This window comes from Colius striatus, chromosome 10 (assembly GCF_028858725.1).
Source record: "Colius striatus isolate bColStr4 chromosome 10, bColStr4.1.hap1, whole genome shotgun sequence".
NCBI lineage: Eukaryota > Metazoa > Chordata > Aves > Coliiformes > Coliidae > Colius > Colius striatus.
Window position 1 is genome coordinate 21,896,039 of NC_084768.1, and position 25,451 is coordinate 21,921,489.

The following is a 25,451-nucleotide window of genomic DNA, read 5'->3' on the forward strand; positions in this document are numbered from 1 at the left end:
CTGGTTACAAAGTGGCTCTACCCACCATTGATGGCTCAATGCGAGGTGGGATTAGATGTTGCTTCAAGCCATTGCAGCACCTACCTGTAAGTTCCCTTCTCACTATGAGGTTCTGACTTGCTATGAACAGCCCTTCCCAGTGCTTGCATGCTTGAAGAGATTGAACGATTGTCAAGGCTTTGATTTACTTTAGGCTGGAGCAGTTTTTGACATGTTGCCAGCAGCAGCTCTCTCCGCCTGCAGTCTTCACTTTGCTTGCCTGCCCCTCTACCTCTTAGGTCTCTTTACAACTCTACAGCTAATAATCCTGATGTGTCAGGAACATGGAGGTCTCTGAATTACCGAGACACCTCTTGCATGAAGGTTAGCCTGAGTTTGGAAGAAAAGATGAGACTGGCTGTATTCAGCATAAACATCTGCTTTGCCATTCCATTTTAGTGGCTCTGCCTGGGATCGTTGTATAAAGTGGTTCCCTGCTCTCTGTTTTGGTACAGCTGGAGTCTTCAGGCCGTATTCTGCAAGTTGTCAAGGCCCTACTGGAAGATGCTGGCCAATACACTTGTGTGGCAACAAATGCTGCAGGAGAAGCCCAACAGCACGTTCGGCTTCATGTGCATGGTAATGTTTCTGCATCCAGTTGGAAGCTAAACATGGCTAGTTTAAGGCAGCTTTTACATCTATACTCCCTTCTCTTTTAAGCTCTGGCATTTTTATTATCTCTGCACCTCTGTCTTTGTTTTCTTTCTTTGTCTCACTGCATTTGTAAGAAGTTAAGGGCAAAAACCTGTCCTTCAAAATCCGTTCCTGTGTGATACCAAGGGCCTCAGAACTTAGTACCCTTCCAGTTAACTCTTCAGAAGTATCTCAAAAAGCCAAACACATTGCGATTAACCCACTGCTCAGAAGGATACTCTGTGTTTCTGAGTGAAGATATGATATATCACCATTAACATTATGAATTTGTTCCAGGTCTTGTCCGGACAGTAGTATTCTCTGTGACCTTGCAATAGGGAGATTTTATAGAAATTACTTTTCTGAGACACAAACATTTTCTTAGGGAATTTTTTTTAAGCTGTTTAAAATGAATTTTATTCTGCAGGTAAAAATAGTATAAAGGGAATCAGGGAAACTTGAGAAGCTGTTTGCATGTGAATTTAATAAATGCACTCACCATGATTTATGTGTATTTGTCTCAGAAGTAGTCACAAAATATTGTACATTCTTGATGTGACCCAATCCTCAGAGGAGGAGTAGGAATGAACTGTCAAGATACTCATGATAAACATGATTCTGTTGGCTTATATTATCAAATTGAGTCAGTAACTGGAGGTTGTTAATGTAAATGAAGAGAGATTGCTGAATCTCCATGGATGAGACTTGGAAAGAGAAAACACAATCATACTGTGATAATTGCATCATAGTTAATTTTGTTGTCAATTCCATGCCCATAGATATCTCCTGCTCTCAGTCTTCATGTTCAAAATGTCATCTGGTTTTCTATCATGCTGCAAATTTGCAAATTTTAGGAAGCTCAAGAGTCTTGCTTTGTTAAGGTTTTGTACAGCAGTCAGTTTAATATTACCAGTTCAAGTGAAATGAGCTTGCCATGTTAGAAAAATTGCTGTTCCATGTTGTGCAACCCATTTCCTGCAAGTCCATTTGAAATGCCTTTTTTCCTGAAATAAAAAGTTATAAAACTGGTTTTTTCCCTCTTAACACTAATGAGTTTATATAATTAGACAGTATTCCTCTTTCAAAGATGAACTCTCTTGAGAAATTCTTCAGTCATCCATCACTTAGTTGAAGCTTGTATGTTTCATTGCCCATGTTTCTCAGAGGATAGGGTACTTTGTGATTGGACGTTCTGCTAGCTCTGTGGCTGAATTAATGAAAACCTGATGCCTTTCTTTTTTTCCCAGAACCACCAAGTCTGGATAATGAAGGAAAAATGTTAAATGAAACAGTGGTGGTGAATAATCCAATCCATCTTGAATGTAGAGCATCTGGTAACCCTTTGCCAGGTATGCACATGCACCTGTGAGAACATGAAGCAGATCTGGTACATGGTTTTCACTTTTTATGCTTCTTGAAATGAGTGATTGTTCTGAAAGTGAAGTTAATGCTATGATTTTTAAACTATTGAATGTTATGTATAGTGGGAAACGTCAGTATATCAACTGGTGTGGAATAAGTATTGAGGAATTCAGTAATCCCCACCATTTTTATCTAAATGAGTGAAAAACCCGAGGATAATTTACTCCCTTGTTCACACAGTAATGCCCACAGGCAAGAGTACTATTGTATTTCTACTCAATCAGCTTTAAAGACATCCACCCTTTTCTCTTGTCAGGTCAGTATTTTACAGTGTAGGGCAGACTTAAAACAATACCTTATGTAGCGAGTGTGCCTTCCAAGTGTATCCATGACTAGGAGCTTATCTAAAGTCTATTGATGTTACTAGGCAGCTCTTTGTTTGGTGTGGGCCCCTTGCCTGGGAGGAGGAGGAGTTTTTCTGTGGGCGTACAGTACTTTCAGTGACTTACTCTGATGATAAATTATACTTGTGAGTTTGTGGGTTCTCCTTATATTCCAGACTTTGGAAATGAGGCTGTGTAGGTGTGCTGTGTTTTATTTTCCTCACATTTCTGGAGTTACAATTTTTAGGTTTTTTAAGGCAAACTTCCAATAGAAATCATAGACTTCTACCCACGTGAGAGCTGAAGGAGTGTGACCTCTGTTTAGACTGATGGATCTTTTAAATTGCTTCTAAACTGAAAATCATCTAAATCAGTCTGCATTTTAGTTATTTGGGATACTTTGGCTAAGAAGAAGATGTGTGTGCAGTCTTTCTTAGTCCAGATTACTCCTTGAATATGAATCTTTTGCAAAAAACTTACAGATTACAGAAAGTGATTCAAGAAGTGGCAGCTTCCTCTGCCTGCCTAGTGAAGTAAAGCACAACTTGTACAGTCTGCTGATTGAGGGTGCCATCTTTTGGCTGAGATACAGATTCTGTGAATTACCAAGTTCATGTAAAATTTTCCTTTGGATTAATAAGACCAATAAAACCAGTTTTCTGGTCTTATTTTCAGTTTTTCAGCCTGACAGTTGAACTTTGATTTAGTTGCTTGCATTTGGATTCTATAAACTTTCCCAGGTGGTTCAGTTTAATTTAGCAATACTGCAAGGTAAAAGGTGAAAAAACGGTACCCATTGTATCACTGTGTATTTTTAAACAGCTACTGATGGCCTTGCTATGAGATGAGCTATAAGCATGCCTTGTGTGGTGTTTTTTTAACTTGAAATTTTTTTTCATAAGTAAATGATGCACATGGATGATAGTGGCAAGTTTGCTATTAAATTCTATAGGCACAGTCAGTATTTTGCACAAAGGTTACCTATTTCCTCATTTTCTAGTTATTTGTTATTAATACTCCTTAATATTAATATTGATTTGTAAATGTTGGTGTTATGTATCTGCAAACTTAGATGGTAAGTTTAAAGACTCTTTGGTCCCACTGTACTGGGAGTGTTTTTGTCAACTTCATCTTTCATTATGCAGCTATCACATGGTACAAAGACAATCGTCCACTTCCCAGTGCTGCCAGTGCCACGTTGCTGAACCGAGGGCAGGTTCTGCAGATTGAAGGTGCTCAGATCTCTGACACTGGCATATACAAGTGTGTGGCTGTCAACACAGCGGGCACAGCTGAGTTGTTTTACAGTCTTCAGGTTCATGGTAAGTGTAAAAAAAACCTTAGGAAAAACACCTACATGGACTTTTCCAGTTTCGAGTGTGCTCAGCAGACTCAACCATTGCTTGTCACACCATCGTACTGGAACCTGTGTCACGGGTCAGGGGGAATAAAATCCACTCTTCTGTTTTTCAGTGACATTAGATACATGTCCTGCATTAGGAAAATGTGGCAAGGGAGGTCAGTTCTAGGAAGAATGGGCAGAGACACCAGATTTGTAGAAAAGATATTTATGTTATCACTTCAGCAATTTGGAAGGCCTTGCAGTAGATTTTGCTGTAGATGACTAAAGCTCATGGTAGATAAAGGAAGGACACAGATCAAATACTCTTTCATAATCCAAGAGTATTAGAGAAAAATGTACAGTGTCTAATAAGATGAAGTGGAAGTGTGGGTGTTTGCGGACATGAGACACCTGATCAAAAGCCAAATTGGAGCTTTTCCACTGATTTCAGTGGCTTTGGGATGAGGCTGTAATCCAAATTCTTATCTTTCATACATGCATATGCATGTGGCTGGTTTTCTGTGGGAGTCTTCCATGCAAAACTGTGGCCCAGATTTGGCATGGCGTTCCCAGTTGAGGTACACATAGAGTAAGTGTGTCGTTCATATTGATGTTAATTTAATTAACAAATAACGAGTTGGACAGTACATTTCCATGGAATTAATGACCGTTATGGGAAGAACTGATGGCTCAAGACAATGGTCAAAGGCAATTAACCCCACCCAGTGATTAATTCCCAGGAAACATTTAGAGCCAAGGTCATTATTCTGATTAAACTGAAAAATGAAAAATAACTCCCAAGTATATACATGTCTTGTTGTGGGTGGTGGAATTTCAGCAGGTCAGTCCAGAGTTTTCTAGGGAGCTAATACTTTCTGACTTAAACATATAAAGTTGTTTATTTCCTAAACAGAATATATGCAGTTGAAGCTAGAACTAATTGCACCAAAGGAAGCTTAACCACCTCGCTATGATTCAATCCAGCATGTGTCATGCCAGGCTTACAATGGAGTGATTTTTTTGAATTTACCATGAAGAAGTTAATCATCCAGCTTACTTATACTTTATACATTGAAGAGAAATCTTGAAGTTTTTTCCTCTCTTACTAGTGGAAGCTAGAATGACTGTTTAGTGGCAAATATACTCTGAAATGACAAGTACAGAAAGATATACACTGCATTTACTGAAAGCCTGCTCTGGATTTCTGCATAGCAGTGGCATTATGAATGAGCACCTGTGTTGATTGATTACTGGTCGTATTCATAGAATCATATTCAACAACTTCTGTTGTTAATGGTGTTTTGGATGCAGTAGCTATGGTAGAAATTATCCGATCATTTTTGCATTAAAAACAATATGTGATCCTGAAAGCTTACTGCAAAATGAAGCTAGGCAGGCCTACGGAAGGAAGCAGCTTGAATTCTAGTTTAGTATATTCATATGATTTCATTGTATTAACTTTTTTTCCACTTCTTTCTCACCACTATAACTTGTTCAGGCATCTGAGAACAATGGATGCTATTGTAGTGAAATAGGGAAACTGCATGTGTGTGAGGAAAAAAGATTATAAAAACATGCTTGCTTTTTTTCTTCCATTTCTGCTCTTACTGGAATTTATCTAAGAGTAGGTAACCTGAGTTGTAGGCTGTTAGAGGTTTCTGAAGTTTTAAACAAATCTTCTTTGCAGTACAGAATTCTGTACAATAGGATATGTATGTGTAGATGACCCTGCTTTTTTTCTAGGAGTGACTTCAAGTGTTTTGTACTGATACTGACTTTAGAGCTTTATTAGTAAGTTGTTAGTAGTAGCAGCAAACAAAATAGTTTTGATTCACCTGATAAATCAAACACCTCCTTTTTCTAAATACTTTTTGTCTTTTTAATATAGCTCTACAAAATTTCCTAGAGTATATACCTATAGTAAGTGTTTTAAGATGTTCCATTAAGATGTTTTTTTATCATCAGACAGGCAGATGTTATACAGTCTAATCTGGTAAGTGTTAACATATACTCTGTGAGACCAATTTATTACTCTGTTTATGTATTTGCTTTATCCAGTTTATATGGTGAACTTCTTTTAATAATTTCCAGCACTCTTAATGTCTTTTGCAAGATCTAAATGGGATATTTATCACAGTTTGAGGGAATATTTTCTGCTTTTGCATTGTGGCTCCTGGGTTTCGCAGTTGTCCTCTGGGCTATGGGCCCAGTCCTGCTTACCTTGCCCGCAGTAATTTCATTCAAGTTATCCAAGTGCTTATGCAAGGAAAGACCATGATTTAGCACAGGGCAAACAGATGATGAGTTCAGTAGGAGTAATATGAGAAGTCTTTCAAATAATTGCCTTTCTGCCTTGCAGTAAGAGAAATAACATCTGAAGAGTAAGCAGTCCATTTAATTCCATTGGATTTAGTACTGTTCTGTAGCTGCTTCAGCTTTGTGTTCCTTTTTATTTTCAGTCCCACCATCAATCTCTGGCAGCAGTGACATGGTGACAGTGGTGGTTAATAATCTGGTGCGGCTGGAATGTGAAGCAAGAGGTATCCCTGCACCTATTCTGATGTGGCTGAAAGATGGTAGCCCTGTTTCGAGCTTCAGTGATGGACTTCAGGTACTGGGATCAAATCCTACTATCTATGTTTTTTCCTGTTGTGGTAGGAGACTTGTAAACCAATGCAATTTAATGGAAAAGAATGAGTTAGAGGTTTTGGAATGAAAATATAAGGCCTTTTGCACTAGGTTATTGGCGTGAGTTTGGATTCAGTAATTATTGCGTGAAGTGGAAGATATGGATATATCAAAATAAGGTGATCTTTTCAACTGATTTCTTACTGAATAAGAGTTTACCTCAACAAATTTTTAACTTACTGGCAAGAAGAGTAAATTGGGCCATATCCCCATGCTGAAAGACATCCATAGAGCCCAAGATCAGATAATATCTCATTACATAAAATAGTAAGTCAGAAAAAAAAGAAAGACCACTGATATAAGGAGATATTTCAGAGAGATCACAGTGGGTTTTTTGAAAGCTAATTCTATGATCTGAAAGGACATTGTGGAAATTTTGATAGTCTGTGGACAACTCAGGGCACAGATAGAGGGTGTGACAGAATGTTTGAAACTGGTAAGAGGAAGGAATGTCCAGACCATGCAAAGACATGTGAATGCCAGGAGTTCCCTACAAACTCACATGAAGTTAGACTTCTGCTTCTGCAGATTTCAATTGAAAAAGAACAGAATGCGGGGAAGAGTGCAGAGAACAGAGACACAGTGTGAAACAGCGGCAAAACAAATGGAATGCTTTAACTAGGCTTTGAACTGAAACCTACTAGTTCTCTCTGATTGTGTTTCACATTGAGATGTGTATTCTCAGTGTGTTGTGCTTGTATTGCAGGTTCTGTCTGGGGGCCGAGTCTTGGCATTGGCTAGTGCTCAGATCAGTGACACAGGAAAATACACTTGTGTTGCCGTGAATGCTGCAGGCGAGAGTCAGAGAGATATTGAGCTCAGAGTTTATGGTGAGATTTTCTGACAAATACCTCTACTTTTTTGTCATGAAAACTATTCATAGAGTTTGAATTAAACACACTGTGGCCCAGAACTTTATCAACATTGAAGAAAAATTGTTCCAAACCATAATGAAAAGCAAAGTGATGGGGTGTGTGTGTGTATCAGTTAAAAACTAAAATGCACGTAAGTACACATGTATTAAAGTCTGTATGAATGTTCTTCTGTGTATACTTGAATAAATTCAGCTGTAACAGTGAATTTCTAAATGTAATGGATAAAGGCTCATTTATAAATGGTAAGTGTCTTAAAAAACCATGTAGATCCCACAGGGAAAAGCTGTTATTAGGGCCAGAGTTCAGTTGTCTTTATTGAACTAGACTGAGTCAATGTGAGTTTGCAATACACCTCTCCAGCTTCTGCTGCATTTTCAAGACCTTGCTATGCCTGCCCAAATGGTGGTGATATTTTAATGCTAACAATGACACTGTATTGAGCCCAGCCAGTCAACTTTGTCTCTTTCAAGAAGCAGAGACTATAGCTTTTGTTCTATGTCAGTTTTCCAAATATGTCAAGAGGTTATTTCTGAAGATTTTTTTGACTGAACTAATGTGAATTCATCCTTCCCTCTAATTCCTTGTAACTTCTATGAGCATCATCCTGATTGCTCGTGACCTGTGTGAGATGCTTTTTCTTATTGCTTTCTTAGTGATCACCAGGGATGTACAAGTATCAAAGAATGTGACATACTGCCAGGAGGAATGCCAGGGAGTTTGGCTGTAGTATGTTTTATGTTTCCCTGGAGAGCTCAGTGGTTTTGTACACCAGTGAAATAAGGATGAATGATGATCTGTCATTTGTTTCAGAAATGCTATGGTACCAGATGTGGAGAGAGGGTTTTGGAATTGAAAAAACTTTGTAGTTTTGCTTCTACTTGCAGTAGGTCAGTAGAGAGAACTAGTTTGGGTCTACCAATCTAGATTTATGGCAACTGTAAGCAGAAGTCTGGAAAATCTTGCAAGAAAAGTTAGAAGTTTGGATGTTTTCTAAAGTGAATAGGGACAACTGGCCAGGCTATTTGTTTTCCAGTTTGGCTTTCAGAATTGACTTCCTTGTAAATGCACTGTGGTTAGGATACTCGTGACTTGAGTCATAGCTACTTTTGCATCTGAAAGGGGCAAGTTGGGACTCTGGTATGGCAAGCAAGCTCAAGCTAGAACATTTTATGAGTAAAGCAAGGTATATCAAGGTCCCTGTTGGAGTTTGAGGACAGATGTGTATGTATACTTAACCACTCAAGTGACATGGATGTATTTGTTATTTCTCTTTTTTTCTGGAGCCTCTGCCTATTTTATCTATGTGAAATTAAAAGAGTTAGTTGAAATTTGTGTATGTTAAAGATTACTATTGTATTAGAAGCTGACCAGGGTAGAGGTTAGCTGCAGGGCCACCCTGAGTGAGGCTGTCATCATACTACTCTTAGGATTTGCCTCCTATGGGCAGTCTCGTTAGAAGTCACAGGAGAAAAATAGTTTGGAGTGCAGCTGTTGCCGAAATGGTTAGAAAAGTGTGGTGCACTGAGCCAGTCTAAGAGTTGGAACAATCTGGGTAATGCATGTAGTTACCATGATGATAATTAGATTAATTTTAAAACCTACTTGTTCGTAAACAAATGCTTTAGTGTCTGTGTCTCAGTTTCCTTTTGAAAACATTTCAATTCATTTAGCTGAGAGAAAAAGTAATTGGTGGAAAAGTACTTGGAAATAAATTTGCCTTCTGCAGTAATGGATAAGCTTCCAATTTTCAGTTCTACAACACTCATAAAGAATCTGGGCCCTTGTGAATTCCACAAAGAAAGTAAGATAAACAGATTTTTTTTTTCGGTTACTATATTTCTTATCCACAGGGACCAGACTTTTCCCTAAATTATTTCCAAACTGTGAAATCAGCTGCTCTACTTAGTCCTTCCTGTACAAGAAAAACAAAGCTTTATTGTTAATGTTATTTTTCAGGACATCTTAAGAACTATATTGCTGGCTTATTGAGTACCACTTTGGGACATTTTATAACCTCACATGTGCTAATTTATTCAGCATCTTTGCCTTCATAGTGAAGCCCAGAGTATTACTCACAGAGAGTCCCACTCTTCCCTTCTTCTTACCCCAATATTTTGTGCAATTAGATATGCAATTTCTGGAGTAACAGATTTCAAAACTAAAAAGCTAAGGAAATGTGATAGGTAATAAAGATTCTATATTATTTAGCATTAGTCAACTTTTTGGGCATAAACTGAACAGTCTTAGTGCTCAACAAGCATAAAAATACCACAGGATACATATAAATAGACAAATTCGAGCTATAAGTGTTTTGATTCTGTAAATATTTTAATTAAAGATCCATTATTGCATTAATGTCAAGAATTTACATGCTTTATGTTTTTAAATGAAAAGAAAGGAAATTCTTGTGGGTTGTTTTAAGGACTTAAGAACATAAATAACACTAAGGGCAGGGATAGGAGTTCTCTTCTGGATTGTGCTTGAGCAGCCCAGTAAGAGCATTTCTGCTCTTTGCAGTTTGCCGTGGTCACCTGTGCTAGTGATGTGGACGAAGGGATATGACTTGCTATGGTATCTGTGACAAGCGCGTTCTGGTTCTGTCACTCTAGTTCTGATCCAAGAGAGAGAACCTCTGGTAGACAGAAGGTGATAGCAATGCAGGGAACAGCATAGCCTACATCACTCTGGCCATCTTCTAAGTCAGCATGTGTCTAACACTGAAATACTTTAAAATTCAGAATGTATCAATGTTCTGTCAACAACTCAAACTGCTGAGGAGTCTCAACAGATTTCTTCTGACTGATGGTGCGTGCCATTACCAAAGGACATTTAGTTCAGCTGTAAATACTGTTACGAAGCCATATATGACAGTTTTAGTCTTTAATATTTTAATTTTGCTCCTCTTGTCAGTCTAATATTTCCTCTGTGTTCTTTTTGACTTCAGCCATGAACCCTTTTCCCATGAAGAATTGCTGACGTGCTGTATTCCAAGATTCAATTCTCAGCTGCCTTAGTTGTTTTTTTTTTTTTTATTTCTGACTATGGAACAGAAATTATTTTAAAAATAGAGAGGAAAAATGTAGTTTCTTAAATCTTGATGCTGTTCAAGAACAGCTAATAGTCTTCAATTAAAATGCTCAAAACATTTTTTTTACCTTTACACAGATAACTTCCATTTCAGAACATCATTTTTCTACTCTATGATTTGGAAATAATGGTGTAATAATGAGGTTAACACTGAAACTGTGGTACATATCTAAATACAGTGCTCATTACCAACAATTGCAATAATTAGCTACCAGATACCTCACAAACCAGATATGCAATAAAGTGATTGTTATGACTTGATGATGAAGTCATTAGCCCATTCACTTGGCTGCAACCATGTAAGCCTTCCATTCTGCCTTCTGTATTTGGCCATCTCTGGAAAAAATTCTTAAAGTTTTGAGTTCTTCTTAAAGCCAAGTATCCATCTTGGCAGTGTGTGGAACAGTTAAAGACATTTTCAGCCTCTGGGACTGATTGTTATCTTGTGAGCCTTTTCACTCATCGATTCTTTTTCTTTCTAGAAAGAATGTACTTTCCCATTCTTTATATACTGGTGATTTTCCTTTCTAGCTAGATGTCAAATATGTTTTTACTAGTCTCAGCTTATCTAATTGATTTCTCTTGTAGCTGATATCTCACTAGCATGTATACTGTATAGAGGATATCGTGTAAGTTATAAAAATTATGCCAGAGCATAAGTTGTGTGTCAGAAACTGTCATTTATTTTTGTGAAATGAAGCTGGTTAACTCCACAGTATGTTTACTCTGGGAAATTTGCAATGCCCAAAGATCCTTTGTTTTTATTTATTACTGTAGTTCCACCAGACATCATGGGAGAGGAACAAAATGTCTCGGTGCTAGTCAGCCAAGCAGTGGAGCTGCGCTGCCAGAGCAATGCTATTCCTCCACCCGTGCTGACGTGGCTCAAAGATGGACGACCCTTGCTAAAGAAGCAAGGTCTCAGCATCTCTGATGAAGGAAGCATACTGAAGGTAACTGGGCAGTCAGACTCAGTGATGATTGCTTTCTGGGAAGTTAGACCCACGATGAAGGCACTAGATCTCCATTAGAAATTGGAGAGCATTAGGCCTTTTGGTGCAATCAAAAGTAATGGGTGAGAAGGTCATAGACACCTGGGTGTTCTTGTGCCGATTTTGCAGGAGTAATACTGTATTTATTAACATTCAGAGAGACAGATGTAAACAAAAAATTTGAAACCTGAGCAACCTTTGCCCTGTAAGTTTCACATGTAACAATGTAAAAAGAAATCCAGGTTTTAATTTTCTTCCTAGATTGAAGGAGCTCAAGTACAGGACACTGGCCGTTACACTTGTGAAGCGACTAATGTTGCTGGGAAAACTGAGAAGAACTATAATGTCAATATTTGGGGTAAGAGTTATTAAGCTTATTGCAGGAATGAGAATGGAGCTCCAAGTGAAATTGTGATGTGAGACACTAATATTCTATGTAGTTCATAAACACTTAAGTGCAGAGGTTCATCCAGGGAGATCTTGTTCTATTTGCTGTAGCTTTAAAAATTCTAAGAAAACACTCATTTTGCAAATTGCTTTGGTTTTGTTCTAAACTAATACCAGATACTTCACAGGCCTTTGTCAGACTGAGTTTGCATGCATGATAGTAGTTCAGAGAAGTAAAAAACAACTTTTGTGTCCATAGCTCCTATTTGTGCACTCTAATGTCATTTAACCTACCATCTATCAACTTTTTTAAAGGCTGAAGGATCGAAATTCAGGTAAATAAATGCTGTTTTTACCCAGTTGCATTTGCTCTGCAAAATTATTGGTACTGAATCATAAAATTCATTTTAGTAAAAATTTTCTATGTCTAGATGATTAATGTGGCTTAGGACATTTATTTTAATAATTGATTTTTTAGTGTTTTTTCTGGACCTTTATTTTCTCTCCATATGCAAATTGAAAACTGCCCTTTTTTACTATTACAAATCAATTTCTTACTTTGAAATCACAAGATTAGAATTACTTAACAGGATTTGTAATGATAATACTACAGTTTTTAGTACAGAATTCTGTCATTATTTTAAAAAAATATTTCTGATGTTTACATTAGAGGTGGATATTGAAATACCATGCAAGACTCTGCAATATTCCCATGCTAAAGCAAAACTCTTTTATTGTGCATGTCATCTTCAGCTGTCATCACTCCCTTCCTAGATTTATAAGACTTGCAGTCTTACAGAGGCACTTCACTGCTGTAGGGACACAGATTTCATTTTATCTGTTGTTTTGTGCAGTAGGACTATTTCAAAAGGGCTTTGAGAGGAAGGATAATTCTTTGCTAGTTAGCAGCTTTGGTGTAATAGAAACCAAAAGTTGCTTGTGAAAGTCATCTGTGGATAGCTGTTTAGAATTACAGTCTTTGTTTACACCCAGGGACCACAAGGTTTTAAAGCTTTAAATCCAGGAAACACATCTTTCTGAGGATTGGTGAGATCTTGAGAGCAAACTCTGGTTCTAGGAAACAGTCCATGTGTTAAATGCAAGAGGTACTTCTGTAGAGTATGACACAACCTTTTTTGACTAGAAGCAGAACAAATGAAGGATTGAAGCCAATACAGTACAGTGAAGTCCTTTGCAGTCATTCATTCCAAAACTCATACATCTGGTTGCTGCTGAATAAGGAGTTTAAAGTGTCAGAAGGAAAAGCCATCTACTGTCATGTGCATTTAAAAATGGGCTGCAGAAGTGACTAGTGAGACTTTATTCAAGAGTTTCAGCCTATGTTATCCTCTGCTTTTTTTTTTTTTACTCTACCTACAACCATTTTATCTGATGAAAATGGTTTCCTGATTTCAAGAAGACAATTATCCTTTCCCTAATGAATGAACTGAAGTTCTTTAAGACTGAGAGCCAGAGTGAAAACAGTGGTCCTTTTTGTCTGTGACTGGGTTACAGTCACAGAGCTGTAAAGCAAAGCTGGCACTCCGCTACAGCAAGGCAGTCCCAGATCTGTGGGATCTGGGATGTGGCAGTTGGTGTGTTCATGCAGGAAAAATGCAAAGGAAAAACAAGCTGAATTTTGTGTTATAGATTGCTGTGACAAAGTTCACTAGCCAATTTAAGTGACTCCTAGATCAAATTTATTAAGCAAGTGGCAAATAAGCAAAACAGTGCTGGGTGGCCGGGAGACTCTGCTCCACCAACGGCTCGTGACCCTCTCCCTGTATCACAGTCCTTTGATACAGTCCTTATGGGTCGGGTGCATCGCTCCCTGGTGTACTCTGCGTATGTGCCCGTCTTGTTACTAGGGGGTCGTCTTCTGCCTCCTGGTGTTCATAGGGTGGTTGCTGGGATGAAGTCAGTAGTCTTCCTCTAGTGGCCCACTCATGAACTCTTCTCTTGGCTCTTATCAGCTCTTGTGCAACCTATTGTACCTCCTATAAGCATCTCAGCCAACTGCACCTGTTCACAAGACTTTTACAATGACCTTAAACTGTTCCTTGCACAACTATTCTTTCATGATTTGATTAACGAACATGACCTTTTCCATTACAATTTGAAAGCCATCTTCCACCTAGTGATGGTATCTGTAGGCATATTAGCTAAGGCCACGAATGAGGCGGGCTCCTAGGGTTGGTCAGTTTACAGAATTCACAGAAATGTCTTTGTTCTGTGAAGTCCACTCAAAAGTCAGCCAGAAATAGTCTGTGCATGCCTCAGACCTCAAAGGCTGGAAGGATAGGTGCAGGCATTCACAGGTGTAGTGTTCCCTGACCAAGGTCTGGCTTGCATTGTCAGTAGAATACAATCCTTGTAATTGCTTCAGAGCATAATGGGCACACATTTGTAAGAGGGTCATTTGGGTCTTACTGTTGGCTGATAGCATTTTGTTTCAAATGCTGAAATTATTTGGCATTTTGTTTCAGTGTCACCAAGTATTCATGGCTCAGATGACACCTCTCAACTGACAGTAACTGAAGGGAGTTTGATAAGCCTGATATGTGAGTCTAGTGGCATTCCACCACCCAGTCTTACCTGGAAAAAGAATGGTGGGTAACCATCTGTTGTTGTCTGTTCTATAAAGAAAATGTGATAATTCTGACCTGCTAGTTTTTCTTTAAGGCTGTGAACATTTTAGATGGTGCATTCTGAGGAGTTCAAACATGCAGATACCTAAACAGTCCTGATATTGAGTAAAATGAACTACAGTAGTCAATTATTAACTTCTCTCTATCTCACCTCTGCTAGGATTAGGTGTTATTGTTCCTAAAAGTGTGCAAGAGAAGCACAATGCAGAAATGCATGAAGCACTTAAGCCCTCTGGATATGTTTCTTTACCATGGTACAGCAAGGCAGAAGAATCGAGTCTTAATTGTGGATCCCAGCTGGTAGGGCTGTGAGTCACTGAAGTCTCATGATGTTGAGTTGAGGGTCTCTGCTCTTTTATCCACTGCATAACACAGACCTGTTCTCTGAGTTATTTTTAAACTTGCAGCCATGGAGTACTGCCAAGTGATGAAAATGCATCTAATTGGAGTAATTGCTTTTGGGATTTACTGAACCTTTCTCTCATCTCATCTTAATATGTAAGAGTAATCTGCACACATTTTTGCTTTAGGGGTTAAAGTAACATAGACAAATACCTTCTTGTGAATCAGTAGACAAAGCAGGTATTTTTAACACCTTCTTTTAAGCATAGACTCTGTTGGAGACAGGGTATTAGACAAAATAAAACGTTGAACTCTTCCAGTGTGGTAATTCTTGTATTATTAATCAATCTTATCTATTCACCTATGTTTTTACTAGACAGCACAATTCAGTGTGGTATCTGCCTAACTTAATTAATTTTGGCTTGTGGAAAGAGCACATTTTAGTCACAAAACACTTTTTCTAATGCATAAAATTTTCCAAGAAAATTAAGTTTATCAAGTTCTTTTTAAATACTGTCTCTTGGAAGCCAAAAACACCTTGTATGATATTTTCTAATAATGTATGGCAGGGCTAAAGTGTATGCATTTAAATAGCACAAAGGAAACTTTAAGTGTCTTTCTAGACTTTCCACCAGTCTTTCCAACAGTTTTTTTGGTCACAGTTGCCATTTGGTGCCCTTGCTCATAGAGAGGATTTTAATTGCACAAGTGGGAAATGAAAATCCAGCTTGTAAGAATCATCAGTGACAGATGTATTCCTTCTGTCACAAAGTCTTCCTCCCATTTGTAAAGATGAAGATTTGCCTAGATTGAGGTCTCCAAGACTGAAAAGTGTCCTCAGAGAATCCAGTATTATTTTACTGTCATGTATCTGCAAGATTTCCCAGGCAGAAGTCTATGCACATGTGCTGTGTTACACACAATACAAAGATGGTCTAGCTGAGGAAACTAAATTTTATGTTTCTAAGTACTGGCAGTGTTGGGTGAGACAGTTCTATACTGGGCAATGAGTCAGATTTTACTGAAAGTGTTGAATTTCCTGCTTGGTAGAAATGTCCAAAACTTTCTGAATGGGTATGAGTATGCTGAGAGTTACTGTGCTTTACCTCAGGTTGCTGTATGTTGTGAAGTCAGCAATTAATAGGGCAAGTCCTCAGAATCTGCTTGTGTGGAGTTTCTGAAGTCTGGGAAAACTCTGATAGAGCAGTTTTAAAATGGACAGTTGTGCAGCTTGATGATTTTCAAATGAGCCAATGAGCTTTACACCATGTGAGCAAGCTCCTTCCCATTTTCTGGTTTTATCTGAAGGAATGTCTCTTGCAGGCTCTCCGCTGGTGCCTGACCTTTCAGGAAGGGTGCGGATATTATCTGGAGGCAGACAGCTACAAATTTCAATTGCTGAAAAGTCTGATGCTGCATCTTACGCTTGTATTGCCTCAAATATAGCTGGAAGTGCAACGAAAGACTACAGTTTGCAAGTATACAGTAAGTTGCCATGAAAAATTCTGATCATAGTTTACCAGTACTACAGTAGAATTGGGTTATGAAACTGTTACTGTTACAATGAAGTTACCCTCTGAAAATCTTGCAGCTTAATATCTAGCTATGTGGCAGTTTACAAGTACTCTGAGGAGAATGTTAAGTAATTAATATTTTGGCAATTTGGACTTGGAGCTTGACCAAGACATTACACAAACCTATTGAAAGCACTTGACCACAGATCATTACAGGGATGTAACTCCTTCAGGTAGTATAATGTTTCTTGATGCCAAACTTTAGTAGTGATGACAACAAATTGAACTTAGATTTCCCTTAGATTTTACTGCTACGTCTGTATTTTGGTGAAGAGTAAAAGGAGATATTTTTAAACAATCCCACAAAATAAAATCTCAAAAAATCTGTAGGGACTGTGACAGCACTTGGGGCAGTCTTTTTAAATGTAATTTTTTTATGTTTGCATTTTTTTAATTGCCTGTAAGTAACATTTTCAAAAGCATCTTTACTTTATGGAGTGGAGGGGTAGGGAGAGGTTATTTGTCTTTCCTCAGTCCTGTGGAAAACGCTATGAATTTCCCCTAACTGATTTACCAGCAGTAACCTGCAATAACTAGTCTTTCTTAATATGCTGATCTAGCAAACATAACTGTTGTTCTGTTCAGAAACAGGTGAAGGTCCTGCAATGTGGCTTCCAGTTGATCTCTGTGCTGTGTTTCTTTTTCTTTCATAGTTCGACCAACTATTTTAAACAGTGATAGCTACCCATCAGAAGTTATTGTGACCCAGGGGAATGAAATTTCCCTGGAGTGCAAGGCACAGGGCATTCCAGAACCAGCAATAACGTGGATGAAAGATGGTCATCCGTTGACCAGTGGAAAGGACCTAGTGATACTTCATGATGGTCATGTTCTTCAGCTGCAGAATGCCCAGGTGTCGGACACTGGCCGCTATGTCTGTGTTGCTGCCAATATAGCAGGGCTATCTGACAGAAAATATGATTTGAATGTTCATGGTGAGTATATGCAGAATGGGGCAGGCATAACAAACGAATTAGACCTTTAAATTTGCTGAAGGACAGGCAAGAAATGGTTGTTCAGCTAAATGCAGCACCTCTGTCTATTGCAGGCTTTATACGTGATGTGATTTGCACTGCAGTGTTACAAAGATCCAAATCCAATTTTATAGCTCTTGAATATTTTAAAATATTACCTTTGTCCTTGTTAGTGTCAATGCACCCTCAGTTGCTCCATCTCCCAGAAGGAGAAAATCAAGATATGGTATAATGTTATATGACATTGGGGTGAGTGTCATGGTGGGAAATGGTCTGTTTTGGGGGATAGATACGTTTAACGAAGAACGTCCTGCTTGTGGCTGCTACCAGACCACCGTTATCTTAGGACAGACAGTGTTTCCAGTGTCTAATTATCAGCTTATCTCATTTTGCACCACCAGAAGAATTTCAAGATGGTACCTCCAACTATAATTCATCTCTCTAATTTGACTTGATGGCATTGATCAGAGCATTACATTATCTTACAGCCACTGTAATACTTTTGCATATGACTGTGCTTCACCAAACGCTGAATATTCATGTTTTACTATGAAACTAAACACAGGAATTCTCATTATTGGAAATCAGAGGTTAAAATTATTTATCAGTTTTATTTTTTAATTTGGAATATTTTCGGTACTGTTTTATCAGCCTTCTGGGTAATAGAGAGAAACTTCAACCCTCCTCAAGATAGTCAAGAGTTCTGGAGGATGTTGGTCAATTCTTGACCTCAGGCTTTATGTTTTACAGTATGAACTGTAAAACTGCAGAATTGCTTTCAAAGTGGAAATATTCCTACTAAAGAAAAGCTAAAAATAAACTTGTGGTAGTTATTTTATTAGGAGGTTGTTCTTTCCATTAGACATAGCGAGTAATTTTCTCAGTGCTAAAATTTTCCCTAGTGTTTTATTAGATACTGGAATTTACAATTAGTGTAGAGTGGATAGAACTACTATAAACTGTTATTTACTACAGATCTTAAGCCATAAAATAAAGATAATAGAACTGATAGAATTTAACTTCTCACTGTAAAATTAAATTTCCTTTCTGTTACACAGTAAGAAATTGTCATTAATATTATGGTATTAAATGTCTCAGTTTTATATCTCTTCACTTGACAGGCTTACCTGAGCTTCAGTGAATTATTATTTGGATGACAAACTGTTTTGAGAGCAATATTAATTTTTATTTGTTCTGAAATGTGGCTTTTCTTTACTCTTTTCTGTAGTTCCCCCAAGTATTGCTGGTTACTTACAGATGCCTGAAAACGTTAGCATTGTGGAGAAGAATCCCATCTCTCTGGTTTGTGAAGCTTCAGGAATCCCCTTGCCATCAATAACATGGCTCAAGAATGGATGGCCTGTCACTTTGAACAACTCAGTTCGAATTCTCTCAGGTACAAAAGCTGTAGTTATTTTTTTAAAAAAGCTGAATAAAGAGCCCTCTGTATTAACAGTGCAGGTATTTCCCATGAATTATTGATTGAAGAATCTGTACAGACAAAGAGAGAAGAGAAACTGTTATTCACTGGCAAACTTTTCTGTAAATGGGGTCAGATTGACTGGGGAACATGGTGAAATAGCTAAGGTAAACCTTGGAAGTTGTTACCAAACTTCATGCTTACCAAGCTTGTAATATGTTTTGCGTTGACTGCATTTGTCTGGGAATCAGCTTTGTGGAGCACATAGAAGTAATTAAGCATCAGATTACAACTGAGATGTATAGACCACATCTGAAATGTTTCTTTGATCTTGGGCTTGCCACTCTCAGATAGAAATCTCACAAAACAAAACCCCATTTTTAATGAAGCTTCTAATACTGTGACATAGTCACCATGCAAAGGCAAGCCACGCCACAGCACAAGTGCACGCAAAATGTCAGACAAATTGAGGAACTGGAAAGTTTTGAGAAGCTCAGCTAAGACTGGATTTGAAGCTGAAATTTTTCAGGATTTTCAGGATTATTTTTCACCAATGTAGCTTTTATTTTTTACAACTAATCCTGTCTTCTGCTTTGCCATTTTTACATATAGTGCATGGGAAAAGGAGTGAACGTCTCATTATTATCCAGTATAAATTTGAGTATTTGAGTTGGTAAACATTCATTGTTGTGTGAAGTTGCCATCAACAAAAATAACGTCTTCTGGGCTTCATTGTTTCTGTTGTGTGTGTGTTGATTTCTACACCCACACTAACATCATCACCCGGATTGCAGAGTCAGGAAGGGTGAGAGACAAAAAGATGTTTGTTGTCTCCAAATGTTAGCTGCAGTGGGAGTGAGGAAACAGGCCAGAACTCAATGCTTTGTTTTCCAGCAAATGTTGTGCTTTTGTGCAGTTCTACAGAAAACTACACATGATGGTAGTGATCTGTAATCAGCATGGCATTTGGAACATTATTTTTCTTGTACAGATGTAAAAAAACCCTCAAACCAACAAGATTTCCCTCTGACTAATTTAGGAAGTTAAACATTTTCCCAAAGTAAGATTTCGTTTCTGTTGATTGAAAACATGCTTGGCATCACAGATGATTTAAATGTGTGGACACACTGCTGGCAACTTCTAGTCTGTTAATTCAGATACTATGCCGATATTTCCTTTTGATACTTCCTACATATCCTTTAGGGGGGAAAAAAAAGGGAAAAAAGAATCTATCATACCACATCTGCTTTCCTTGCAGACATGCACTAAGCTGCATACTAGCTTGAGCAAGGAGAAAAGCTTTTATCAATTTTTAGCTAAATGTAGAAAATCATATCCTGTCTCAGCTCTGGAGCCCGGGCAGGGCTATGGTATGTGGTACCAGTGAAAGTTACAGTCTCCTGCAGGCAGATATGGAAGAAGGGATCAGGGTCACCTGAGGCTGCAAGAACTTAAGTTTCCACAGTGTCATGGTACTCCCTTCAGCACATAGAATTCCTTGAGCAGAGGCACATTCATTAACCAGGTCGGCAGTTTCTTCCTTCAAAGCATATGAACAGGAACATAAATTTCTGGGATCTATCCCAGTAATGAGACCCTGAGGATATGTGCAGGCAGGAGGTGCACAGTTCAGATGTGAAGTACTGTGTTAATGATTGTGAATGTGAGAGCTGGTAATGAGACACTGGAAAAAACTTGAAGGATGGCCACCACGTTTGTTTTCACACTTAAATGCTCACTGATGTATGTTTTGTTATTCCTTTGCCAAAAAGAGCACAAGGAGAAGCTATCCTGCTATGGCAGAGCAGGGATATTCTCAGTTCTTTGATCAAACATACTTGCAAATATTTTTCTTTTTAAACTAGCAGGCCTGTGCAAATGTGTTCTGACAACTGCTCTGCTATTCTCTGAAGAGAAATCTGTCATTTTAAATGACATTATATGCAAGCGAATATTGTTTCACTTAATGGTTGGCACAATTAACACAGATGCTAGGAGAAGAGTGAAGTTTTATTTCCTATTTATATGCATGAAAATACCTTTAGGGACTGTTTGAATGTGCTTATAAAAACAAACTTATTTTCACATGTACACACACATTCCCCCTCTATTTTTCCTGTATGGACATCTAGATTATCAGTATAGGAAAGTACTCATGTGAACAAAAATCCTGCTGAGACACTGAATTCTATCAAAATTTCCCCTGTAAAAGTCCATGCACAAATCCTGCATGTTGCCAACACAGTGTTCCTGTCACATCCAAAGTGTCTGGTGCTGATGACTGAATTTTATGTGTGCTTTACCCCTGCATGTAGTTTGAGTGAGCTGTGTGGAGCAGGTTTGATTTTCACTGCCAGACTACAGATCTGTTTCAAAGTTTACAGTGGTGGTTCCAACCTCTGTTTCTCAGTGGTTCCTGCAGAAATCCTCAGAAAATGTCTGAATGCCTAAAAGTTCACTTAAAAGGTAATTTCTAGAGGAAAGAAAAAGGGTAATTTGGAAGTTACTGACTAGAAAAAATAGTATGATCAATATTAAGCACAGATCTAAAAACACTGAGGAGCTGAGAGTCCAATCAGATACACAGGAATGATGGGAGCAGGAGTGAGGTCCATTGGTTTCTCTTACTATTTCTTCAACAAAATAAAGCACATTGAAAAATCAACCACATAAAAAAAATGTACAGCTCCAAATTTAACCAAAAATTAAAAATATTTGACTTAGACCATTTTGGAGTGTGTTGGTTAGAGCAGGAATTGAGTGATTGTATGGATGTTTTCACTTTCCCCTCAGGGGGCAGAACACTCCGTTTGACACACACAAGTGTTTCAGATGAAGGTCAATATACCTGTGTAGTGACCAATGCTGCAGGAGACGTGAGGAAGGATTTTGAACTTTCTGTTCTAGGTAAGTATGTGATAATTTGTATTACAGTAGAAGAAAATAAGGGAGTCTACTGTATAGTTTGCTGGTATTTTAAAAATTATTATGCCAAAATGTGTATCTTTGGGGGGGGGGAATGGGAAATCAGGCTTTAAAGACAAGTCACTTGTACATGTGAATTTGCTGCTGCTTTAGTTTTTAAAATGAAAATGCTTCAGACATAATTTGGAATAACTGGCAGCTGCTTTGCTTTTTTGGTTGATTTGTTTCTTTACTGAAAAGGAACTATGTCAATGTAACCAGCTTCAGTTAGGTCATTGTTTCAGCCTCGTAGAAGTATGGGAGACACTCACAGTTGGACTTCCATCCTCTCTTCTCTTTCTTATTGCTCATAACTTCATTCTCTGTTGGGTGTGATGAACAAGGCTAATTAGTTTATAGGTGATCTGGAAAGGCTGGGTTTTTGTGTTTTCCTGCTTGGATTAGTTTTCAGCCAAATCAGTTCCCTGATGGTTCACCACACAGCCTAGAAATGCTAGTAGTGGTAAAAGGAAGATGTCAAGAGTGAGTGGTCAATGCTATTTCTTTTGACATTGGATTGAATTTAAGATGGTTTAAGCCAAAAGAAAACTATGGCCTCAAGAAACCACATGAAATTCACGTGAATTTGTTCCACCTGATGCTCAAGGGCAGAAAGGCACAACTCCATATGATAATACTTGTGAATTAAAACCAGCATTAGTGTGCAGCACTGGATATAATATCTGTAGCTGAGTGGCATGATCTCTTGCAACAAAGAAGTGAAGGCAAAGCCAAGACCAACGGGGAAATGAAGCAGTAGAGCTGGAGTTGTTTTTGCAAAATAGAGATCTCTGCTCCAGTGGAAACTTCCAGTCAGCAGGGCCTTTGATATTGTAAAGCATATAAAGTGAGGTAGTGGTTGATCCTGCTGATGGATTTAGACTCGTACAGCAGACTCTTTAGATGACTGTTTGGAACCATTCATGTGTAATTTTGTCACATTATTTATTTTTAAAACCCAATGTTTTCCCCAGAAAACACTGCATTTTGGTTTAGTAGCTGTATGTTATTTTTATCAGTTACCCTGATGCAAGTTGTCTTATGGCAATACTGTGTCTAATTTTCCTATAAGTTTCTTTTCTCTGGTGTACTGAACACCTTCAGCTGGCTTAGGCATATTCAGCTCGTAAATGATACCTTACATTCGTGTCAGTTCATGTTTATTTGATGAGCTCATGGAAGTGTAAGATTGGTAGAATGGAAGAGATGGATAAATACTGAAAAGCATTCATTGTTTTACTGTTTTCTTTGGAGGGTTTTAGTAGCAGGGTGTTCTTGAGGGTTCTGGGAATCTCTGCTGCATAGGCTTTGTTTGCCTTGAAGAAAAATGCTTGGTGAAGCTGATTTCAAGTGGCCTAAGTGGAAAATTCCATTGTTCAGTCTTCTGCTCCCTCCCCCAAGTAATTTCTTTGCCTTTCTAGAGGAAAGTTACTGGAATGTGGCTTGATAGCAACACAGAATATTCACCAGCTCACTGTAAATAGGAACAGTACAGAGACATACCAGTGTTTCTCAAAATTGTTGTAGGAGGTGCAACAGGCAAGCCAGTTTGCTTGGAAATCTTGGTGTAATAAGTATAATATTTATGTATTTGCAAGATGCCTGGTGTGGCTTTGTCATATTTCTGAGATTAATGTTGGTTGACATCTTGGTGTATTATTTGCAGGCCAAAGCGATGAGTTGCTCTGTTTGTTTATGAAGAGTAAGTTTTGGCCTTACTTAAAAGTCCCGAACTTTGTGAATTTAGGTTATATTTTTCCCCATTTAATTCCCTCTCTAGTTGATGTATCTTTGTCCCTTTGCGTTTGGACACTGAACCCATACAAAAGTCTGTTTTGCATTGCTTGTACAATCACAGCAGGGAATTTGATCTTAACTGCATCAGAAGTTGGTGAGAGTGCCAGTACTGGCCAATTCTTCCTGCATGATAAATTCTACTAACCAACATCTCACCATGAGTCCTGGTCAGAGACCAACTTAGCCACACTGAAGTAGTATTTTTGCCATTCCAAACAAATGAGATGCAAACCTCCTTAATTTTTAATTTTTTTATTCTTCACTCTAGTTTGCTACCCTTCATTAGTATCAACAATCTGGTGTAACATTAGTTTTCTTTGTTGACAATGAATTCTCCATATTACAGTGATTCTCATCTTTAGAATACTTTTGCTTCCAACTTAGTGGTAGATCGCAAATTAACTGCTGAATATATTTCAATTCCTCTGTCTTTAAGTCTTCTATCTGAGCTGAAAGTCTGCATTTTTTAGGGTCATTAAAGTGTAGTCTGACTCTCTGACCTGATATTTTTGTTACAAAACTTCACAAAATCTCTTGGAGGCTGGGCTTTCCTCCTTGTAAGTATATGCCTCCTTTTCAGTCTGTTAGACTCCATGCCCTATTTTGATTTGTAGTGCCATTCTCTTTTTGGCTTTAATCACAGAATGACAGGGATTGGAAGAGACCTCTAGAGATGCTGGGACTCCCTCACCTCACAGTAAAGTTTTTCCTTGTGTTCAAGTGGAACTTTTTGTGTTACAACTTATGTCAGTTACCCCTTGCTGGGTATTACAGAAAAAATTGTCACCTCATCCCCTTTTGGTACTTGTAAGTGTTGATGAGGGCCCCTCTCAGTCTTCTCTTCTCCAGGCTAAACAGCTCCAGGTCTCATACCAAACCCAAAAAAACCAATGAAACAGTCTACATGGTACATGAATGGCTCTTGTATTTAGAAATTAGTTCTTTCCCTGGAGTTCTAGGTGGATGCTTTCAATTACTGTTGGAAGACAACTCTTAAGCACATGGTTTTGAACAAATAAATCACTTGCTGCTTAATAGGGGTGGTGGAATTTGTTTACAAACTTATAAAACCTGCTGGCCTATAAAATCAAACGAAGAAGTGCTCATCACCATTGCTGTGTTGACCATACTCAGAAATATTGCTCTTCAGACTAGACCATGCTTCTCAGCACCCTGACTGTCCTTCTGGCTCTAAAGATGGAGTACTTCATCAGTCTCTGACTCTCTCTCCCTGTTTGTGAGGACTTATGTGATTAAGGAGTACAGAACAGAGTGCTCTTGTCCAGGCAGGTTACCTCTACAGTGTCTCACATCTGGACCCATTTTTGGTAGATCTGAGCCTTTTATTGATTTATGTGGTTAAGGGGGGAGATTTAGCCTGAGTGTGTCTTTGTTGTATTTAAATTGCTTTTAAAAAATACTTACTGATGTTTTCTTCTTGTGTGTTTGCAGTGCCTCCAGGGATCGTGGGTGAAAATAAATTGGAAGATGTAAAAGTGAAAGAGAAGCAGAAAGTTACCCTAACATGTGAAGTGATAGGTAAAAGTATACAATATTACTTATATTTACTCTTCAAACTCATGGTGTCACTCATCATTTGTTCTGAACAGCAGGAGTAAGCACTCTTCCTTATAAAGGTTGTATAAAACATAACAGCTAATATTTGCAATTTTATTCACCTCATTAAGGGAATCCTGTACCACAGATCACCTGGATAAAAGATGGGCAATCTCTAACTGAGGATAAAGATCACAAGTTTCTGTCCAGTGGGCGTTTCCTGCAAATCACCAATGCTGAAGTCACTGATACGGGGAGATACACGTGTATTGCATCCAATACAGCTGGAGATAAGAGCAAAAGTTACAGTCTTAACGTCCTTGGTAAGACAGCTGGCCTGGCTCTTGCAGAGAGAATAATAAATCTAAGGGAAAAAAAACCCCATGG

The 25,451-nt window shown here is 38.2% G+C and overlaps 1 protein-coding gene across 1 annotated transcript in view; it reads left to right on the forward strand.

Annotated features, from left to right (window-relative positions):
* HMCN1 (hemicentin 1) overlaps window positions 1-25,451 on the forward strand; it is a 187,720-nt gene that overhangs the window by 101,377 nt on the left and 60,892 nt on the right. The window contains exons 36-49 of the mRNA XM_062003248.1: window positions 495-618; window positions 1,920-2,021; window positions 3,563-3,739; window positions 6,219-6,370; window positions 7,154-7,277; window positions 11,187-11,362; window positions 11,663-11,759; window positions 14,275-14,397; window positions 16,102-16,263; window positions 17,006-17,287; window positions 18,555-18,722; window positions 21,540-21,653; window positions 24,960-25,046; window positions 25,196-25,387. Of these exons, the coding sequence (XP_061859232.1) occupies window positions 495-618; window positions 1,920-2,021; window positions 3,563-3,739; window positions 6,219-6,370; window positions 7,154-7,277; window positions 11,187-11,362; window positions 11,663-11,759; window positions 14,275-14,397; window positions 16,102-16,263; window positions 17,006-17,287; window positions 18,555-18,722; window positions 21,540-21,653; window positions 24,960-25,046; window positions 25,196-25,387 (2,080 nt within the window). The remainder of the gene's footprint in view (window positions 1-494; window positions 619-1,919; window positions 2,022-3,562; window positions 3,740-6,218; window positions 6,371-7,153; window positions 7,278-11,186; window positions 11,363-11,662; window positions 11,760-14,274; window positions 14,398-16,101; window positions 16,264-17,005; window positions 17,288-18,554; window positions 18,723-21,539; window positions 21,654-24,959; window positions 25,047-25,195; window positions 25,388-25,451) is intronic.